Raw genomic sequence first — 23,559 nt, 5'->3', positions numbered from 1 at the left:
TTTCCATTAAAAAAAAATATACCAATGCCCTCTCGCCTAAAATGGCAACAACGACAATCACATCCTCCCTTCACTCATACGAAATTCTAAGGCAGGAGGTTCGAATTGATCTTCAAACCTCGTTCCAGGGTTTTTTTTCTTCTTAGATGAATCTACTTGCTTAGACGATCTTCTTTTTGCGATTTTTCATGTGATTCATCTCTTGCGATTTTAAAGATTTATTTGATGTGATTATTTAATACTATTTTATGCGATTACTATTGTTTGTTTCATGATTTCAACTTCAATTGTCTTATCTCATGTTCTTTCATGTTTTTTGGGATGTTTTATAGGTTAGAAACTGATGATTCGAATTTTTGGTTTAACTTGTGATTTCATGCTTGTTTCATGGAACCAAAGGATGATAATTTTATGTTACAATTTGTACAACGCGCATATTTTCATGTGTTTGTTAATTTATTCTTGTTTGTTTGTTGATGGCAGGGGCTTTTTTTTTTTATGCAGAGACATGGCTATGGAGTTGCCAAAGAAGCCTGCATTTGAGCCTATCAAGCCTGAGGATGTGTTAGATGGTGATGACATTCAGTTTTGTTATGTACTTACTCCACAACACCGTCTTACACCACCTAAAAAAAGTTTGGAAAACCCAGATATATGAAGCAATCCGCAATGAGATGAAGATTGACATTCGCATGAATCTTAAGGCAAAAAGGGTTGAACTTAAGACCATGCCGGACACTCCAGACATTAGCAACCTTGATAAGTGTGTAGTTTTGTGAAAGCTTTCATGGTGGGTTTTGGTCCTGAACGAATCAGCAGGGATGCTTTTCTCAGGTATGATCATATCTATTTGTCTCCTTTGGATATGAGGGAGATTAAGCGTACACTTAAGGGGAACAACTTGGATCGCGCAATGTGGGAAAGCTGGTAAAACTAAATTCATGATTGAGAATGCTACTAAAACAAGGATTGTGGTTGCTAATTCTCAAATCAAAATTGCAAAGGACTGCCTTGAGCGTCTCATTCTAGGTTCACCTGCTGGAAAAATACATGCAAGGCTTTCAACTATTACAGCTCGTGCATCAGAAAGGTAGTAACATGATTCTGTCTATCGCTTTGATGATACCTGGATTTTTTATGGCATTACATTGTGGTACTGTTATTAATCTTTGATTAAGTTGTAGGATAGTATATACTATATACTACCTCCGTTTCACCATACATGCACCATTTCTATATGGCATACAAACTAAGGGTGAGGAAAGAGAGTGTTGTGAATGCGTATTGTAAAACATCTAAAAAAAAATGGTGCATGTAGGCTCCGTTTGGTAAGGCGTAAATATTTTCAGTATAAAATGATTTTCATGGAAAATAATTTACAATGGAAAACACAATTCCAAAATTAGTTTTCCATTGTTTGGTTCTATGTAAGAAAAATAATGAAAATGAAAGAAATATGAAAGGGAAAGTAAAGAGGTAGTGAAAGGAATGTGTAAGAGAGATAAAAAAAACCGTTTTCCCTTCATTTTGAAGGGAAAATGGTTTTCCATCATTGGGAGTATAATTTTACTCCAAGGGAAAATGGTTTTACACTCCTTTGTCAACCAAACAATGTAAAACTGAAAATAGAGGAAAACAGTTTTCCAGGAAAACGTTTTACGCCCTACCAAACGGAGCCGTAATGTAAAACATTCAAAAGAGAAAAATGGTGTATGTATTGTGAGACGGAAGGTAGTACAATGCTAAATATTAGTGCTATTTAAGTTGCAAAGTATATTACTAAACTTTTGTGATGCTAAGTTACTCTACGTAAAGAGTTTAAGACTTCTAATGCTACCATTACTTTTATCCTTATTAATATTATTATTTGTATCCTGCTTCTTTTTCGTCTTCCATATTTTGGGTTTGGATTTGGTGGAAGTGATGGATTTGTGGATTTGATGATGGATTTTGTGATGTCATAAGCATCCTTTTCACTCTCATAGTTGGATCAATGTGCGTCAGCATGCTTGAAGTAAAATCTAAAATTTGGTGGAAAACTTGAAAGCAAATCAAAAGCCTATAATCCAATTATTGACAAGACAATGTTTTATTGCACCTAAATGGCACTAAAGGGGCTTAAAATGTGTTTGGTTCATAAGTTGGTAAGGGTTAGGGATGTCAACGGATCGGATCTGGACCGGGTCCACATGGACCCGGATCCAGGTCCGTTTTTAGACCCTGGATCCGGATCCGGATCCAAAACGGATCCGACTCATTTCATGCAATTTCACTTACTTTGTGATATTAAAATGTTTTCCAGAAGCGTTAAAACGCTAATTGTTCACATCTGCAACGGATGGAAGATCAATTTCATTACAACTAACAATAACTTTCAACAACAAAGTCAATTTAATCAAAAACTGAAACCCTAAACATATCATACCAAATCAAACCCTAGAAAATCATCAATATCAAATAAGATTTCAAGAAAATAGATAACAAGAAAAAAGATAGGACAAACAGAACACTTCTCCATAATTCCATCATTCTTTTACAATAAACAGCACTGAGGAAGCTCTCCCCATTTGTCATCTTTACCCAATTTGTTTCATTAATTTACTGAAGCGTTCAGAAGATATACGGTCAAATGTTTAAAAGTAAAATTCTAGACCCGTTCCAAGCTTTGCGACTTGCAAGCCTCTTCAAGCAGCAGTTTATAATGAACTTTTCTATGCGTATCACACACTTCCATTATGAAGAAAGTCCTTTCTCTGGTTTCCTTGGTGGAGAAAGTAACATATTATGGGAGGGAATTTTCATTTTCAAGAAAAAAATCAGTTTACAAAGTGTTTTATGGTGGAGAAACGGTGGATAATACCTTCGAGAAAGACCTGAGAAACGTTGAGAAACGGTGGAGAAACTGGCCGCCGGTACTGTTGGAGAACGCGCAGATAACCGGTCGCCGGAACTGTTGCGGAAACGCGACGGAATTGTTGCGGAAACGCGCCGGAAGTTGGTGGAGAAGCGGTTGGTAGCACCGTAGCAGGAGGGAGAGGGACTAGGGAGTTAGGGTTTTACGTGTTTAGGCAGAACTTAGGACTTAGGAGACTTAGGAGTCCTAAAAATGGACCAGCCAGCGCCAGCCCAATGTGGGTTTTTTTTTTACAAAAAACGGATCTGCGGACCTGGGTCCGGGTCTATTGTACAAATTCAGACTCGGATCCGTGATCTGACAAGTGGACCCGAATCTGACCCGAATCCAGCGGGTCCATTATTTTAGGCCCCAGACCCGGAAAAACGGATCCGGGTCCACGGATCCGGGTCGGGTCCAGGATTCGCTGCCATCTCTAGTAAGGGTATTACCACTCATGTAGTTTTTTGTCATTAAAACTAGACATCAGCCATGACAAAAGAATAATTACACTACACTAATTACAAACTCAAAAAAAAAAAAAATCATCCTATGTAGTATGAACGTTTGTCATGCAAGAAAACAAGGCGTGGGATGAATTAATCTTAGATCTACTGCTTAAGACTTGAAACACCTGGTTTTGTTATTGTATATTGCATACTTTGATGAACTGGGTTCCTTCAAAATATAGGTTGTAGATTTGTAGTGAGAGGAGAGAGAGAATGAATAGTTAGAAATGTACTGAAATTTTTAGGCCGAGAGGAGAGAGAGAATGAATAGTTGGAGCGTTGTTTTTTTTTTTTTGGTCGGATGGTCTTGAGTTCACTCTCACTCTTCACCGATTTAAGTAGCAAGTTCTAATGTGAGTTCTAACGTGAAATAATGAAGTTGATGATGCCAAAATCACTCAACGATCAATATTGAAGTTGATGAAGCCAATGCACTGTAAAAGTTGGCTTCAAAATATAGACTTGCAAAAGTTGGCTTAATTAAGCAACAGTATATGTACTCACTGTCTTCTATTGACAATAACCTCGGTTTATATTTAAAGACATTGACTATTGACAAGGAAAAAAAAAACTTGACTTAAGAAGGTTGAATTTGTCAATAGCCTTAATTTATATTTAAAGATATTGACTATTGACATTAATAAAATAAAAAAAGGTTTTAGTTTGGTCGTTATAACATTAGGATGTGATTTTTTTTTAGCTATGAAAAATGGCTAATTAGTTCAAGTTAATCTATTTTTTTAAAAGTAGTGCTTCATGTCTACTCTTATGTTTAGACTAAGTAGTGGAATTAGAAATTACTCCCTTCGTTTCCTAAAGATCCTCCCTCTTTCCGTTTAAGTGCGTTTCCAAGAGATCTTCCCTCTTTTACTTTATTCCTTGTTTGGAATTTTTTTTCCTTTTTACCCTCTCATGTCCCTATCATATGATCCACCATTACATTATTAATTCAATTTTACTCCCTTTCTCTCTCCTACTTTAACTCCTTTTTATTTTTTTATTTATCTTAACCCCTTTCTCTCTCCTACTTTACTCACTCCATACCCCACACAAATGGATCCTCCTTGGTATCTGTAGGAACAGTAACAAAGAAGATCTTTAGGAAACGGGGGTAGTAGATGGGTATGTATCACTTTTGACAAAGTAGTGGAATTAGAAATTAGATGGGTATGTATCACTTTTGACAAAGTGGTGGAATTATACAATGAAAAAATAATCTGAAGAGAAAAAAATGAACTTTCTCGAGAAAGAAGAAGGTTATGGTTCCTTCGAGCGTCTGGTTTGAATTGGGGGAAATTGATGAAGATGATGTTCAATTGAATAGAGAGACGAAAAATATTGCGTGAAATTCAGAAATATGGTATAGTAATTGGGTGAGTAGTGGTTTGATTTGGGAAAAATATCGTAGAACGCATCGCGTGCATTAAAAGCTAGTGTGGTCCTAAGAAAAGGAGGAGTAAGGAAGGACAAAATTCAATGGCAGAGGAAAAGAAAAAATTCACATTTTGAAAGGGGGAGATTATGTCTGCAGTTGAGAAGTAATTAGGAGGAAAAAGAAAAAAAAAAGTAGAAAAAGAGGGGTAAAGGAAAGGAACCATGTATCTTACTCCTAAGTTCAAGCATGTCCTTAGTGAAATATGTTGTTAAACAACAATTATAAGTTTTTACATATATATTAAAAAAATGTTGTCAATAAGTTGTATCTTCCATGTGGCGTTCTCCCTCTTTTAAAGATTTCACTTCATGTGATATTTCATATATTACATATATACATCAAACTTTAAATATGTTATCATTAATTTAACCCTAAAATTTGATTAATTGACAAAGGATGATTCCATTCTTTCACTTAATCAGATCAATCAACATTATTACTATATTAAGTCTTCGTTTGGTAGGGTATAAAATGCTTTTCATGAAGATAAGTTTTCCTTTTCTTCTCATCAAAGGAGCTGTAAGTGAAATTATTTTCCTTTAAGAAATAAAGAAAACACATTTTCTCCTTAGCAACCTTTTACTCTCATCTTATCCATCCTCTCCCTTCCACTTCTATTTTTCTCTTTTCAATAACTTTTTTTATATTGGACCAAATAAAGGAAACTTAGCTTCACAATTAAATTTTCTATATAAATGTTTTAAATGAAAAATTATTTTAAATTTTAAATATTTTACATCTAATCTAACCAAAGGAAGCCGGAATCTATAAACCAGCTCAGCCGTTCAAAGTAGCCAGCAGATAGAATCACTTTTTGATGATTCCCCATCCACCCATACTCTGTTTTTTTTTTTTTGTTTGAGTGACACTCATACTTCTATATAGTATCCTAAGTTAAGGATGTTGCTTTCCAGCCATGAAAGTGTAAAGCCAAAAGAAAAGAAAAGGTCAAATTAATATTTTTATGTTTTTACCTAGCTTTTACACGCTCGAGTCCTTGTAGATGACAATAATAATTTTCTTTTTTTGGTGCTAAGGTGGATAACAATAATGATTTCCATTTTCTGGGTGCTAAAGTGGATAACAATGATATGGCTAACTTGCCGTTAAGTACATCCTCAATTCCATATAATTCAATAATAATTAGCATCCCAGAATTAAAAATGCAGAGGAAACAAAAAATGGGGAGGAGACTTGCAGCTTTGCTTCTGGTGTTCTCAACTCTCGTGCTTTTAACATCATCATCTCCTTCCATAAGCTTCACTACAGGTATATCCTACTTTAATACTTTTTGCATTAGAGAGCCAAGTATTCTTCAGTCTAACGCACAAGGGCTTTTCGTATGATTAAAGGAAACGAAATGGAAAGGGTTTGGATGAGGGAAAATGGAAATAATAATTGTTACCTTTAATAGTCGTTTAGTATCCTAATGGATACAATTATTGAGAGGTTTATGATTGAAGAAGTTTCGTTTCCACTAGTTTGATAAAGGTAACAAATGGAGAGATTGTGTTTCCCTTCAGAAACGGTATTTGTTACTTAACACTCATACCAAACAATTAGAAATGAAACCGCTTATTTAAATCCGTTTCCTACATCAAGTTTTTCTATACTAAACACTCTCTTACCATATTCCTCATTTATTAAGCTTGCCAATTCCCTGATTGTCTTTGTGTAGGAGTATAGCTTAGCAGGTTGTGTGAACTTTGAGCATCAATAAGTATTGAAGTATAAGCAGAACGACAGGAGCATAACTAATTTAAAATTTAAAAAGAGTACGCTAATGATAAGTGCAAGTAATATGAGTAGTTAGTAGAGAGGTTAAAAGGACTAGTGTTGATGTTATAAGCGCCGTGGAGTCGCCATAACAGTTAGCAATGTATTTTTCAAGTTGTGCAGGAAAGAAACCAAATAGAAAATGGATTACTGCAGAATATTAGAACGGGACATGGCGGTGGTGATGGAGGTAGTGGTTACGGGGGTGGACAAGGAGGAGGAAATGGGGATTCTTCTTCGACTACACAACCAGGAAGACCTCTCAATGGAGCTGGTTCTGATAATCAGAATCATCACCGTCGCGGAGTTGCCATCCGCTCTTCCACCTCCAACTTCAGCATACTAACAGTATCTTTCACTCTTTCTCTGGCTCTCTATCGTTTCTTGTGAGCTTTAAAAGTAATTTGAGCTCATCTGTATAAAAAGAAAATATGCTGTATTAGCAGGTTGATACTTTTAAAAAAATTGGCTATTGTAAGTACTCTTTGTCAAAACAAAAAAAATAAAAGTACTCTTTGTCAAGGCAGTGAAGCTATAGGTTTCCATATGAATGAACTGTGAAGTATTTATGTGAAACTTGTGAAAGTGGAAAGCTTTCAGAGATCATACAAAGTCACATGTTTTTCTTTAAAAGAACATAAACTATTATATTCAAAGATTTCACCATTCTCTTGCAACTTCAGGATTCCACTTCTTCTAATAAAATATTTTCGCGGCTCAGTTGTCATTAGATAATTACTCCATAGTAAATTAAAGGAAAATAATGGTTCCACAGGGATAAACAAGCCACAAATCATAAACAATTAGCAATAATATAACACATCCATCATCCTCGTCACCTATGCTTGAATGCGAGGAGTGCAACAACATAAGTCACAACAATCCCCCAGAATTTGGTGAAGTCATGCTTAAACTAGCACAGCTCATGCTAAACTTCCCTTCACGTCCTTGCTCGTCCAAACACAACATTGGAGACAGAAACCTAGATCAAGTTTGGGTCTAATCAAGTTCAGTTCCAGTCAAGTCTGATACTGCTGAATTTTGTTTCCAGTCAATTTTTGGGTCCGATCAAAGTCAGGTTGGGTCGTTTCAAATTTAAGTTGAGTTCGGATTAGATTTATGGAGCTCAAGAGATTCCTTCGTTGAGCAAATGACTTAAGACATACAAGCTGGTAGCAAGGGAATCATTGTGTTACTTAAGGGGGCTAATGTAATGACTAACCTGATGAAGGAATTAGGAATCTCATAATTCATAAGAGGAACTCTGGTTAATTCAAAACCACCCACAGGATTGCTAGTATGGTTTTGGCCTGGCATGAGTTTGCCAAGTATGTCCAAGCTTGCATTGTTTGTCAGCATCAAAAAACACACTACCCCGAGCTGACTTATTGCAGCCCTAGACAATTCTATTCAGACTTTTAGAGGACACATCTATGGATTTTGTGGACGGACTACCTAGGTATCCAGGGTATGATAGTTGGTGGTAGTGGACTCACAAAATATGCACACATTTTTAGGGCTAAGATACCCAACCTTCCCCTACACATATTGTAGCCACTGTGTTCATCCATCATCAGGAAAGTAGTCAGATTGCATGGACATGGAGTTCCATCATCTAATTGTGTCAGAGACAAAGGTGCTTATGAGTGTTTTTGATCAAATTATTCAGGCTACAAGGTTCAATTCATAACAGCCACAGCATTACCACCCACACTCAAATGGTCGGACTAAGGTGGTGAAACAGAAGTGCAAAGACCTACTTGAGTCCTGAGGTGCTTCATTAATGGCAAATCCACTGTGCCGAATTGGCTTCTGCCTGAACACAGGAATAGCTTTACCATAAACGAAGATTTTCAAGAAAAGAAAGATGTATACTAATTAAAAAGAAAACGGAAAAGTGGTAAGAACGACCACTTTTCAATACTTTTTATATAACTGAAAGAGCTGAGACAGAAAGAGAAATACAAAGCAAAAAAGGACTATGCCCATTATCACAAGATTTAGAACTGTGATCATTATAGCACGGAGTAAAAAGTGGAATCTTGGTCAGAGCAAGTTGCCTTATTTTATTACCAGACATAATTGGGAGAAGCTCATCCGAAACTAGAGCTAGAAACGCCTTATTTCGTTTCGTTCCCATTCTTCATTTTCTTCTTCGCGAATTCAAGGGGGCACTGGTATCATACTTCCATCCATACCTCAACTCACTTTAATTAACGCTCTATATGGAAAGGAGCCAGAACACATACTTGGATTGGTCAAGGTGTTTATGCGGATTAAGTATCCAAATTTAGAGAATTCCATAATCAAAATATGTACCTCCATGTGTAAATACACAATCATTTCTCAGTAGAGATCCCTAAAAATGCAATATAGTTTCATACCTTAGAATTGTGTAAGCTGTTCGAGCTTGCGGGACTGGAAAAACTTGCAGCGACCTTTACCACTGGACTCGATTTCCTCACTGTTTCTCTTGCCCCCAGTGAAACCCAGATTGCTTAGTTTGAGCTGTCGCTTACCATTTTTATTTGCTGAACCATCCTCATCCAGGGCACCATCAGCTTCCCTACAGAAGACGGATATGGACAAGTAGAGAACAATGACGATACATATAAAGGGAAAGACGGAGACAGGGATTTACCACTATGGATTGTTTACTTGTAAAACTATCTCAGTAAAAGAAACTAAATAACAAACAGATAATAATAACAGTATTTTTAGAAAAAAATTGGAAAACTTGACTTATTTCATAAGACTCCCAACAAGAGGTGAAAGTTCGGTGTACGGTTTGGATTTAGGCATAATCCAATCGAACTGAATAAAATTTGGATTGTCATTTTCTAATCCAAACCAACCCAATCCGAATTTTCAGACACTACATTGGATCTAATCCGAATTATCGAATTTTTAAAACTGTGTTTTTTTGATGAAATTAATTTGGCGCGAGCATCAAAATAAAGTGTTTGATAATAGAAATAATTATTACAATCCCATGAAAATTCATTAATAAAACAATAACTAATAATTCATTACAAACTCATAATTCATTACAACAGAAGAAGGTTAACAACATAATAACCTGTTCAACTACACAGCAGGTAAAGGGTTTTAACTTTTAGGGAAGGGTCGCCGACCATTTGGGATATTTTTTTGAAAAATCAATTAGGCCCAAAATATAATATATAGGACCTATTTACTATTTGGTTATTTTGGATTTTCGGATCCAGTGAACCTCGATCAGAAAAACCGAGTTTTAAAAAAACTCAATCCAAATCTCGCGAACATAGTTTGAGCGGAATCTGAATTACTAATTCAGTTTCGATTGGATTGGATTTTTGTTTTTATCCACATAACTTTCACCCCTACTCCCAACTACGAGGTATGTCTTTCTAAATAGTACCGGTTAAAGAGAACTTCTAATTTTCTTTATATTTCCTTTGTCCACGCCTGCCAGACACCCCCACCTCTTTTGTTGTCGCCCAGCCGCCGAACTATACCCCCAGATCAATCCAACCTCCACCATCGTTCCTTCCTCACCACCACAAGCAAAAGACAAACCAAACCAAGAACCCCCTCATACCCCTTCATCCATTCTCTTTCCCCTAACAATAACCAAGGAGAGGGCAAACATAAATACAAAATTGCCATTAGAGTATCATCATCTCTGTTCTTAATTTTTCCTAATAAATGAATCACTTCATTAGTTCCATGGTAAATGGCTCCTCCTTACTTACCAGCCCTTTTCTTTCTCGCCCACACCTCTTTCCTCCTATAAATTCCACCCACCGAATTTCCATATTTAATTTGCTTCTTTTATTAAATAAATTTTGTTGGTTAAATTTTAGAATATTTTTTGTTAAATTGGGGTAAACAGATCCAAAAAGGTAATAAAAAACTGGTTTTGGGATTCAGGATTTTGTTGTAAATTTGTTAATATGACAAAATTTGCAGGTTGAGGATTCCAAAGAATTCCAAGATCATGTATTAAGCTCACAATACCTGTTTGATTTCCTACAATAAGTCCAGCTACATATTTATTTCCTAAACTTGACTTCAGGAATTTTGTATTTTGCCCATTATCAAGCTCATTACCCACAACCTTACACTTCCTAGAAAAGAAGTCGCTTAAGTAGGGATGGGAAAGGGTCATCAAATACGAAAAAAAGGAAAAATAGAAGAAGAGGATTTCGTAGGGGAGGGGGGAGGGGGCAATAGGGGTGGTCCGTCGTATGATTAACCAAAAGTCACGAATGGAGATTGGGGTTCCCGACTAGCCAGAATAGAGATTTGGAGGTGAGGAAGGAGCCGAATAAACAGGAGGGAGGAAGGAGTTGGAAAGATTGAAAGAGAGCGGTAAAAAAATCATTAAAAACTAATTAAAAAAATTAGCCAATAACAGAGTGCCACATAGACTAGGTAACCTTTTTTTTTTTTGGTGTAGAGAGAGCCACAAGGGCAAATGACGTAGAAGGGATTGATCCCAAGTTTTGGGAACCACCTCCCAAGATTTTAACCAACTTAACTAGTTGACATCCACACATAACCATATAGCGGGAGTGATGGATGATTGCCTTGTATCAAAAAAATAAAACTGTTCCTAGTATGAAGTTATCAAACTAAAGATCTTGGACCCCCATGTAAACAATTTTAGATATGAAAGAAATAAGAGAACCAAATCTCACCATACTACTTCAGCACCGTCTTTAAAATACATAGTGCAAGTCCCCCAGCTAAAGCGCACCAATGTAGGAAATCCAAAAATAGAATGTTTGTGATGTTCCAGCCAGGCCTTTGTCTCAGGATCTGCATTATAGAGTATAATAGGATTACCTAAACAATGGAGAAAAACAAAAATATTTCTTATAGAAACTGTCTCCAGCTGCAAAACCTCCAGGATAGCCAGACCCGAAGCTCCTCTGCATGTTTCCGGCTGATTCATCAAAGGTCCAATTACGCAAAGCCCGATCTCTTGTAACCTGATGGTCCAAACAGATATAATTGTGCAAAAATCATCTTACATCATTCTATTTATAGAGAGAAGAAGGAAGACTTGGTTACCTTTGCAACTATGCTGGCTCCACTGACAACAGGGTAAAGACTGTCGGCTTTCTTGGCAACCACAAATTTGATGGATGGAAACCTTTCAGACAACTTTGCAGCGTACTTGTCAGGATCTCCAACTGTATCCACATAGACCTATAAAGGGACATCACTGTTAGCTATGATACTGCAGGAAAAGAATGAGTGTCAAAGTATGCATCAAGCCTTTTATTTCCGGAAACTCAGTACAGGTGTGTTTTGAGAGTCTATGACTACAACTCTTCATTCAACAATATTAGAGTAGCAAAGATATCAGAAGGCTTGTAACCAAGTTTCTTATACAGTAAATAGAAGGACGATAGACAAAGTAAACTAGCAACTTAATTAAAATAAATCAGAGACCAGTAAAAAGAATGATTGCTTTATTAAGGGTTTGAATTATTTAATATTAATTTATCCGCTTACTTAGTCTATCATCCTTATAAATTGCAGGTGAAAGAGTTTGGTTTGGTTTCAAGTCTTTTGAAACAGAGGAAGTATCTAATCAGGCCATATTATAGAAATGGCACGAAATGTTACTGGGTGGCTAGTGGCCCAAAAGAGAATAGGCCATGGAACTATGGAAGCTAAAATAAAAAAAGGCTTGTTAAAGGATTTTGCTATTTTAGTGAGATGTTACAACTCCATTAAAGCATTTTCAAGACCATTATTTATCATTGTTAAGGATGGGTACTCTTTGAACATTTTATTGGCCATCAATCATCAATCAATTGCTACCCCACAGTCTGCTTCATAATCAAATTATTGAGATCTGCAAAAGACTTTGAGGAGCTCCGGCAACCTCTAGTCACAAAAATGCTAGTATGCAACAAACATAGCATAATATAGTCAAACAAAGTCAATGAGTGTTAATATTCAAAGAAGCAGTCCTATGCATGTGGCAAGAGAAAAGATCCTTCTAATTCAATGTCCATTCGAGTAGGAGTGATAGGAGAGGCCTATATGAGTTTTGATAGTTATTCAAAAACTGCAAGCAAAAATACTTGAAAGAGGCTGGTCCAGGTGTAAATCTCAATCAAGCATAATTTCAGTCTTTTGGGCTGAGTGGCATGATGTTTCTGAAGTGCAACTGCTGGAGCATGAGTACCAAGAGACATTTTTAAACTGCTTGCAAAAACCAACTGATTTCCCAAAGCCAAGTAGCAAATTGATTAGGTGACAAAACTATGCACTGTCAGACTTGTTAAGGAAAATACAGTTGAGCAAGGGTCTCAAGGATGACAACAAGTAAACAATCTTCTAGGCGTGATATCACTTTCCCAGAAGTAATATTCCGACCCTTAGATTGAGCACGGGTTTCACCTTCGAGATTACAAAGAAGAACAACGATGTTCACGCTCACTGTGAATACCGTCTAACAGGAAGAAATGTGTTTACAGAATTTGTGATGATGAGAAAAACTGCTTGTATGATCTCTCAATCTTGTTGTGCACAAAGGATAACGTGTTTCTCTTAATTCTTCATCATATGAGGAGTCTCATATCATATGATCTCTCAATCTTGTTGTGCACAAAGGGTAAAGTGTTGTGAATATGCCCACACAAGAGCAGTTACATCGACGAAATAACGTATAACCGCAAAATGAAAACATCACGCTTTGCGAGAAACCAGAGCCTGCCCACATGGAGCGCACGCTCCTTCATGGAGCGTAAGCTCTCTGTTGGCAGAGCTTCTGGTACTTCGGTCATCGAACTCCAAATCCAAAATGAACACTCTAGCCTTATGTTAAGGCTCCATTATAGCATACACTATCATACGTTGTTAAAGTCACGACACCTTAACTATGCAACTTCAACTAACGTAACATGAATTAAATTACACAAATACTCTAAATCTCCAACAATCCTCCCATATTTAGAGTATTCAAACGATTTATTGCACAAACATCACCATAACAAAAACAATCTCATGCATAAATGAAAGTGTACAAAGACTTGAACTGCCACTTAGTATAATACATATACCCTGAATTCGTATCCAAATGGTGTCGAAAAACTATTAAACGATTAGCAACAAATAATGAAAGCTTGAGGATATTATACACATAAGATTAACAACTTGTTCTTATTATACACATGACACTATAAAGCCATGTGTCCATATCATTTCATAAGTGCATCCAAGCTATGCCCGACTAGCTCCTTGAAGCGGCCTAACTTCGCATTCACATAGGTAAATCTCTTAAAAAACATGCTAATGTGATAAAACATAATTTGAAGAGACCTATTAAGATAAACAACCTCTTAGATCATCACAGCTTCAAAGAACTTTACCTTGGATGTTTAATTAAGTTCTTTCAATCAACATATAAGGAAATTAATCTTATTGAACTTAAGACCCAACATTATATTGGGTTTAAGTTAAGATTCTCCTGCTCATGATTGTCAACAGACTCCAATCCTAAACCAATTGTCATCCTCTTTGTCGTATCTCTAGCTAATGCCTTTGTGAAACAATTCGCTAGATTATATGTAGTTCTCACATAGTCAATGGTAAAAGCACTATCTTTGATAAGTTGTTGGACATAACTATGTCACACACCAATGTATCTTAACTTACCATTATACATTTGACTATACGCTCTTGCCTTAAAGTAATTTCTTGTGATCGGCAGTTACCTATTTGTTGCATTAAATTCTTTTCATCACTAGTCTAACATCTATCATGATAATCTTTATCCACTCTTCATTGTTATCATGATGAACTTCTTTATGACCAAAAGATCTATAAGATGTACCTTATAAAAACTCTCATGGATTCAACATATTACCTTCAAAGCTTTCACAAGACAGATAAGCTAACATTCACAAAGAGGCAGTTCTTCGGATGATAAAATGAAACACTGCAGCACCGAACAAAGGCAAAGGATCTTTGTTTTCATGTGTTATTTAGGGCAGACTCTCATTATATATGTGTATACTAATGACTAATGAAGACTGATAACGGTAATGCCCACCTTCTAATTGCAACCTCTTCAACAATCTAGTAATAGTTATTTTTCTAATTCAGAGTAAAAGATTTCTCAACATTCACATCCAGAAAATCTTAATGTAGAAGCATGTACAATGGTAATGGCTCTCCAATGAACCCTCCACCCTCTCTTATGTATTCTCTTTCTTCAAGCTACTCTAAAACTATATCTAAAACATACCCAACAACAATAAAACTCTTTAAAGAGCTCTTCATTCTATTTTTCACTATGTAATGGTTCTCATGTCAATTAATCAAACTCATTCCTTCGTGCCATGTGTCACCAATTGATTGGTTGACGGAACAAAAGGCCATTTCCCATTTCTCCCAAATGGTTTCTCCTCCAAGTGACACTTTTCAAAATGTCTACACTCGAGACACACCCAAGATCCCCATTATTAGTTAAGTAGCTCTCCGTTTTTTCTCTCCTTGGAGAGCTAGTTGGAGGGCCCTCCCAAGAACACCATTGTACATGCTCCAAGACAAATCCATTAGATATATTTCATAATACCTGTGTAAGAAGCACGCCCATATTAAGCACTCGGGTCACAAGGCCCATTGCAGAGTCATGTGATATTTCATTCAAATTTATCTTACTCCTGTTAGACAAATAGAGAGAGTAAGTTAAAAATGAAAGATACAACAAACATCCTAGATGAAAAACATGTTGTACAGTAGATAAAGCAAAGCATTTGCTTACTTCTTCAACATTTTCGCTGAAAGTTCTCGGGGATCTATTACGTCAACACACCATCCAATAGACTCGTTGGTCTTTAATGATTCGAACAATTCCTCCCTTTTCTCTTCCTTGAGAGTTTTTGAATCTGAAATATATTTAAGGGTGCGTGAGTAGAGAAGGCCACTTATAGAGAAAAAGAGAACATTTCTTCACTTTGAGAGGCCTTACACATTGCAAAAAAATCAATAAGGTGAGCTGTATTAGTGGTGTTACCCTATGGCAGCATAAGTTTTACATAACTAAGCACAATTAAGCAATCTATATCATATTAGTTGATGGTCGGCCTGGTTTCTTTAAATAGAAATACTGCTGAAAGAAGCTTCCAAGGCACTAACTGTAAACATATATAATAGGTTAAGAATGTTTAAGCAAGGCTTAAGAGTTTTACTTCATGTCGCATCAGAAAAAATGTGAATTTTTCAAACTAGAGATATGATGTGTTAAAAGATTCCATCAACTACCCCTTCCCCGGCCCCCTCACCTACACGAACCAAATTCTCATACATCCAAATTGTTAATGTGGTACAATGGGAAACTTGTGTGCAAGTTTAACAAAATTAAGCAGCAAAATTACTTTCCCGTATCTATTCAAAAAATTAGAATATACCATGATTCAAGTATCATTGATCCATCTACGTCTATACTCTGATCCAAGTCTTATCATCATTTGGAGATTGAACGAAATATATGGAAGATCATGTGATGAATAGCTTTTATAGCTAGCTTCAAGAAGTAACACAACATATTTCTCATTGATAATGGATTTCAGGCGTTGTCAATTCTTCAGCCAGGTCTGTGGTTCACTGCTCTGACAGGAATATACATTTCCAGGGCAATGAGAGCTTTCAAAAGCATAAGCAATGAATATTACAAAGAAATCACAAACTAAACCTCTATAGTACAGTTCCATTAATTTCACTCAGAAATTTAAAAAGGAGATGGTAATGAAAATTATATTTTACTTACAACAAACAACAATGTAAGAACGTATATAAAATAAAATGAGAAAACACGGAAACTTTTTTCTTTAGCTAATTCATTAGAATGTAAGCATCTAATTAATTTGGATAGAGTCAAAACCATGGAACCAGGGCCAGGACAGCAACAAGAAAATGAATAGACCTTTAATAACATCTTATGCCAGGTAACAAGTTCTGATCCCACAATATCGACAAGGACAATCAGTGTCTCATGAGCACATGACGGCTGACGCAGGATCACATACTAACAAGGAAACCCCAGTTAATTGGCTCTGACTTTCCTGATTAAGCACAATAAACCTGGGGAGAGAAGTTGAAAGATTATTTTCCCCTTCCAAAATAAATTTCTGGAAAGAACCTCCTCTAAAGACCCTATCAAAGATGCAGTGATATCATCATGTTCTGTCCAACCAGGCCACTCCTCTCTATAGAGGTTTTATAAGGACCAGATCTTAGTTCCATTTCCAGAAAATCTTATCTTACAGTTTGTTCATGTATCTTTCTTTCATTGACCGCCACCAACATAGTGCTCTATAATAAACCATCTAATGCCACAAATGAGAAACTAATGATCACTTGTCGTGAGCCACACAAAATCCTTGGTAGCAAAATAGCATTTGGTGTTCATGTGAGACAGCTTCAAGCAACTCGCGCTTTATCTGTTAGGAGTAAGAAGGTGAAAGATGTTATGCACCCAGCCAAGCCTCCCATAAGGTTCACCTAACCTAGACGGGAACATAAGGGCAAGGAGGGTAGCACAGAGGAAGTTAATTAAAAGACACTGTGGCATCATGAAGTTGTCAGATAATAATATCAAAATCAGTAAGTGGAGAGTGAAAATCAGTTAGTAGAGAGAGATTGTGAAACTACAGGTAATTAAATAGAGAGAGGGTAGTGGAAGAAAGGCTATCAGACATTTGGTGAGATATGTAAGGAGAGACCCAGCCTCTCGAATGCTGTGGAGTGTAGTCACAGATCCAATCAATAGAGTGGTAATCATAGATAGCTGCTATTCATCTTCTTATTCTCTTTTTTTTTCTTCTTCTTTACTTTTCTTCTAATATTCTGTCATTAATGCTTTCTCAGGCCCCAGCCAGTTCATAACAGATGTCTCTGATCCATTATACTTGGATGCTCCAAATCTCACCTAATATTTGCTCTCTTATGATATTCTTCTAAAATAGGCAAACATCAGACAATTAAATTGATCTAGCAGACTAACGTGCTTTGAGATGCAAAGGGTTTTTATTCCAAGACTCAAGGTGCAAGGCAAAGCTGTTCATCCCAAACGAGCGCACACTTTGCTATTGCTTTGACTTCTTCTTTTGCGGAACATAATGCTCTGTGTTATGCTACTTTTAAGAGGGTGGAACTCGAAAAAGGAGTGCAAGATCCAAGGGGAGATAGAAAACCAAGAAAAGGAAGAGGAATCAAGAGGGGTCTGTGCCTCCTATGCCTTTGGTGCATCTCCTAGGAGTGCCTTGAGCAGTTGAGCATCTATCGCGGGAATTGTGCGCATGCGCTACAGCATAGTCACAGGGTTGTTTGAGGTGATGAGGCCGTCTATGGTGGGCATTGCGTGCATGCACTACAACATAGTCACAGGGTTGTTTGAGGTGATGAGGCCAGCAACAATCTGGAGTAAAAAGACTCCCTCCCACGAGTTAAGAAATCAGTACATCATTTCATCCCAATGAGCTTTCCATATACTCAGATATTAAGTTTTGTCCTTGCTAAAGAAATTCTACAAAGAACTCTACTCCTGTCGCAGTCTATTAGGAAAGGCCAATTTCTTAAATGCCCCAATATTGACCTAATATGTCATTCGTAGGCCTAGAAAATGTAGTGAGATGGACAAGGAATATTGCTGCAATGGGGGCAATTGTATACTTTGTGGGTGCAGTGAGTCTGCCACATTTATATTGCTAATTGCAATTGATGGACCAATGCCCATCAACTAATCACAGCAAGGTGCGGAAAATAGCTATGAGTTGCAGCATCATTTCAAGTATGACCACACTGTGTCTGGTGGTCGTATCTTCCTACAAGAGACATGCCAAAAGTTCTATTATTACGGATAGATAAATTAAACAAGGTGAGCACTCCCAAACATAAAACCTTTTGCTCTATAACTATACAGAGCTAACACCATAGGCCCATACTCAAACTTCATTCCTACAATGTCTCCGCTGATCATCCATCATCCATGTATTCTCTGAAGCAATAGCTCCAAGACCCCCTCTCATCTTTTCATAAGATGTACTATGTTTTGGCAGGCAATGGTTACATGCCGTTGAGCTTCAGCAAACTGAGGGGTCTAGAATGATAGAGAAACAAGAAAAATAACTAAGGAATTTATTTTTTTTTAAAAAAACATATCTTGTATGTCCAAAAATAGTTTCCCTTGCTCTTAAGTGGCTGGAGCCTATATGAAATATTGTTGATTAGAATATATAGCCTGTTGAAAAAACTCATAAGCCCTCGACCAGTTGTTAACAATTCTCTTTTAGAATTTCAACTTGGTTTGTCTAAGACAATCTCGAGAAGGATAGTCCAACGAAAACTTTATCTAGTGCGAGAGGAGAGTGCTTTTCTACCATCATATTTGATTTCAAGGGGGTATGTCCACTAGTCATTACATGCTAGATTACCGATGCAACATTATTGCTTATTCATCCAAATATGTGAAGAAATATTAAAAACAGGAAAAGATATTTGATAGACTTTGCATAATGAAATGGACCTAGAAAACAAAAGGGAATAACTAAACCCATATTAGAAAATAAAAAAGAATGTATTGTAATTGCAATCTGACTTGCGTGGACCCGTATACGTTAACATTAGTGTGCACGAGGCTAAAAACACGTATTGTTTCTGAACAATCTACTATATCATTCAGAAATCCACTATATCAACCAGAATCCCACTACATTATGCGGAAACCCACTATATCATGCGGAAACTCACTTTATCATTCAAAAACATATTATATCATGCAGAAACTACATCATTCATAAACACATTATATCATTCAAAAACTCACTATATCATGAAAAAACTCATTATAACGTTCAAAAACATACTATAGCATGCAGAAACTACACCACTTCTGAATAATTCACTATATCATTCAGACACTCACTATATCATGCAGAAACTCATTGTATCATTCAGACACTCACTATATCATGTAGAAACTCATTGTATCATTCAGAAACTCACTATATCATGCATAAACTCACTACCTCATTCAGACACTCACTATATCATGCAAAAACTACATATTTCTATATGATAAAGAACGTGTTACTATATATACTACACAACCTATATCCTCGTACATGTTAAAACATTAAAATTAAATCGTCCACTATATTGCATATAATTTCATTATATGTTTTCCCTTAATAAAATCCACTATATTGTATATAAGTTTACTATCTCTATAAAACTCACTATATGAAAATAATATCAATTACCAACCCAATGCACAACTAAGTTACGGGTTCATTTAAGTTTTTCTATTGAAATTGCCAAAAAAAAAAATACTATATTGTCTACAACAAAGAGGATCCCATTTCAGCAATTCCATATATACTACATAGGCAATGCAAGAAAAAATTGCCCCAAAGAAGCTAGTAGTCAAATCAATATACCATCTCCTTCGACAAAGACCTTGGTCCTTTCCATTCGAGTCGTTTTATCAAGTTCTTCCCTATTTTTGCTTCATTTCAATTTTGGTGAAACTTTTTTCTCTCTTACCCCTCCATGCGGATTCACTTGGTGTATTATATTACACTTATTATGTTTCTAGACAATTTGTTCCCTCTTATCCAAAAGTTAAATAAAGGACTCACATTCAACCATCTGTATCTACGGTACCAATGGTCATTCTAAAAGGGAGGAAGTAAAAATATAGCTACAACTTTTAGGAGCATCGAGCGCACCACCGTTTGTCAAATTTTAAAAATAATTAGTTTTAGAGCGACTAAAATACATACATATATATTATATATTGAGAGAGTTAGAAATATGAGCAAATTTAATTTGACTTACAAAAACTATTCTATGTGTGATGTGTCTACATTTACTTGCTACACTATTGTATTTGTGGGCACAAGTATTTAGGAAAGGCAAAAAGGTGTGGTGGGAACCATAACTTTATAGGAAATTGACCATACTGGAGAGTTGTAGGTAGGAAGATAACAAAAATTATGGGCAATGTTGGTACTTTTAGATGGGTCATTAGTAAAAAGATATACCCATTTATAGAAAATGTAGCAAGTAAATATAGATAAAGGGAGTACTAGACATGAATAAATCGGTTAAATGATTATAGTATATAAAATACAATTCATAATGTTATAAATTAATAAAAGAAAAAATAACCATTAAAATAGCATCAGAAGTAGTTTAAAGCAAGATCCATCTATAACTTACTTCAAAGTTAATAAAGTAAACTCAATTAATTCGTTCATAACAATAAAAATATTATGCATTAGGTTTTGTTCAACTTGTTGTGATATGGGTAAGATTTATATTGTTTCAGAATACCATTAAAATTACCACGTTTTACAATACTAGAGAAATTTTGAACGATATTGCAGTTCTACTCTAGTTCTAAAATATAACAAATTTTACAAATTACAAGTCATTGAAACCACAAAAAAATTGGGGTAGTAATAAAAAATAATCAAGAAAAACAAAGAATGGGCAAACCTGCAAATTCCAATGAGGCAAGAATAGTCTGAAAAGAAAGAGCACAGTACATGCATCCATATACCATTGGCCCTGTAACCCGGAAAACAGAAAGTTAATATCTTCAGTGAGCAATTTCATTAGTAAATAGAGCAAGGGGAATTAAAAATTGATTTGAGGAAATAAAACGAAAAGAAGAAGTAAGAAAAAAGGGATATGAAGAAACCTAAAACAGGGCCTCTTCCAGCTTCATCTATGCCCATAATGCAAGGCTCCGATGCCCATTTGGGTAGTGCACCATCGGATTCCATCTCTTTCTCTCTCTCCCTCTCTTTGTGTGCGTGTTGTGTTTCCCGCCAGAAAACAGGGAGTAGACTACAGACTAAAGAGGAAGCATTGTCATTTCAAGGGAATGCCGGATGGGGGTAGTGTCGTCGAGACTCGAGAGGGTATCAAATTGATTTGGGCTTTTCTGTCATCTATCCCTCTATTTTTCAAAATTCTACGACATGTCACTTATATTTTATTGGTCTACATAGTAGGTAGAGGTGGGCACGGGCCGCGCCGGGACGGCCCACGTGCCAAGCCCGCGTGCATCGTGCCACAATGTGTCGTGCCAAAACGGGCCAAGAAATGCTCGTGTCGTGCCGGACTCGTGCCAAGTTGTAAAATCTAAGGCCCATGCACGACCCGGTCCACGTGCCGGCTCGTGCCGTGCCATCGTGCCTTATACAAATTTTAAATATTATGAAATTTAAACCAAAATAAGTGTGCCAACTTGCGGGCCGGCCCTGCATGCTCGTGCCGGGTTCGTGCCAAACTTTTAGAATGTTGTTCATGCGTGGCCCACGGCCCACCACTCGTGTCGGCGTGCCGTGTCATGCTCATAGCGGGCTCGTGCTGGGCCGGGCTCAAATTGTGTCGTGCCGGGCTGGCCCTCGTGCCGGCCTGGCCCATGCCCAGCTCTAATAGTAGGAGTACCATCTAACTCTTTATATTTTTTTATGGTGCCTTTCGTTAAGGTTAACATTAAGTTGATTGTTAGTTTCTTAATTTTCCAACATTTTAAGGGAAAATTTTCCATGAAAATTCGATCTATAGGTTCGTTGTTGCTTATTTAAATTTGAAATATTCAGAATTTCATGAGAATATTAAAAGGATTTGTAACTGTAAATTTGGAGTTACTAACATAATTTCTTGAGGTTTCGAATAATGACGAAATTGACGGGTCATTACATATTCACATTAACGTCCGTGATGAATAAAAAATAAAAGGGGTATCATATAGAATACTTAAGATGTTGAAGGGTATTATGTAGAAAAAAACACACAAAGGGTACAACGTAGAATTTTAAAAAATAAAGAGGTATCCCATAGAAAAACTGATTTTGATTATCCAACTTCGGACTAGGGAGGTATAAATAACTTGACAATTTCAATTCGAATCAACTAATCTGATATAGTCTCCACATGGACTTTTTTGTACGTTTACTCAAATTAATTTCATATTTTGATTAGTTTTTAATAAATCAAACTTTGACATTAATCTAATGTTAATGTAAATAAGTGATTGAGAATCGGATAAATAGTCAACACTTTGAATGTTGACCCATGTGTTGTTAATTTCTCTCCTAAATATTGGTAACACGCAATGACATATTTTTACTACGGTAGATAGGAGCCTGGTCCTTCAGATTTTAGCGCAAATCAAAAATATCAAGCAAAAATAGTACAAGGAGCCTTATAAATACATCTCCTGGCCCACACCATAAAAATATGGCAATTTGTCTACATAAGAGAGAGAAAGATTGAAAAAGAAATGTTTGGTCTCTACTTTCTAGGAGTTAGTGAAATTAGAGAAGTTGTAGAGAGAGGGGAGAATTAAAAGAAAGAGAGAAGAGAGAGAAAGAATGAATGAACAACCATTAAAGACTTTTTAGGAGTACATATTTTATAATTTCATTAATTTTTATAGTTGAAATGGTTTATTGTGGTGGCAATAGCTCTACTATAATTCTATAAATCTCATCAAGTGGTACATAATAATGCCTAGCAACTATAACATTTGAAGAATTTTTCCAAACTTTTTTTAATATTTTTTTGTAGGATTGTCTTTCCATCCGTTTTTAGTCTTCTGCTTCTAGTAAATCAAAAGGTAATCTTTCGCATTCTGCTAGAGAAGAAATTATGAAAACAATAAATCATATAGGTTGCCGCCACAAATTCCATCCCCAAAACCCATATTTTGACTGCACCTCAACTATATATATCAAATGTACTTGAACTGTTAGATAATCATAGTAGATGATAAGATCACTCTTGTCATCACTATTATAGAACCGTACATGAGATTTTCACCTCATACGCCTCCTCAAGAGCCATAAATAAATCTAATAGGGACTGATTCGATATTCTTTGATCTTGATATGTTTGTAGACTAAATAAAACGAAAATGAATC

The 23,559-nt window shown here is 36.2% G+C and overlaps 2 protein-coding genes and 1 pseudogene across 2 annotated transcripts; 2 read left to right on the top strand and 1 right to left on the bottom strand.

Moving 5' to 3' along the window:
* Window positions 1–514: 514 nt before the first annotated feature.
* LOC130591022 (uncharacterized) lies at window positions 515–1,094 on the top strand (annotated as a pseudogene).
* Window positions 1,095–5,729: 4,635 nt separating this feature from the next.
* LOC104884821 (uncharacterized) lies at window positions 5,730–7,144 on the top strand. The gene is made up of 2 exons (XM_010669515.4): window positions 5,730–6,106; window positions 6,729–7,144. The coding sequence occupies exons 1-2, from the start codon at window positions 5,929–5,931 to the stop codon at window positions 7,001–7,003; spliced, it is 453 nt and encodes a 150-aa protein (XP_010667817.1). The 5' UTR covers window positions 5,730–5,928; the 3' UTR covers window positions 7,004–7,144.
* Window positions 6,583–21,580, bottom strand: LOC104884822 (ribonuclease H2 subunit A). The gene is made up of 9 exons (XM_010669516.3): window positions 21,327–21,580; window positions 21,122–21,193; window positions 15,384–15,507; window positions 15,195–15,282; window positions 11,672–11,809; window positions 11,502–11,589; window positions 11,296–11,416; window positions 8,998–9,179; window positions 6,583–7,027 (listed from the first exon to the last, which is right to left on the bottom strand). The coding sequence occupies exons 1-8, from the start codon at window positions 21,409–21,411 to the stop codon at window positions 8,999–9,001; spliced, it is 897 nt and encodes a 298-aa protein (XP_010667818.1). The 5' UTR covers window positions 21,412–21,580; the 3' UTR covers window positions 6,583–7,027; window position 8,998.
* Between the last annotated feature and the right edge of the window lie 1,979 nt (window positions 21,581–23,559).

This window comes from Beta vulgaris, chromosome 4 (genome assembly GCF_026745355.1).
Source record: "Beta vulgaris subsp. vulgaris cultivar EL10 chromosome 4, EL10.2, whole genome shotgun sequence".
NCBI classification, from domain to species: Eukaryota; Viridiplantae; Streptophyta; class Magnoliopsida; order Caryophyllales; family Amaranthaceae; genus Beta; species Beta vulgaris.
Note: the sequence above shows the minus strand (reverse complement) of the source record. Positions and strands in the feature narration are given on the sequence as shown.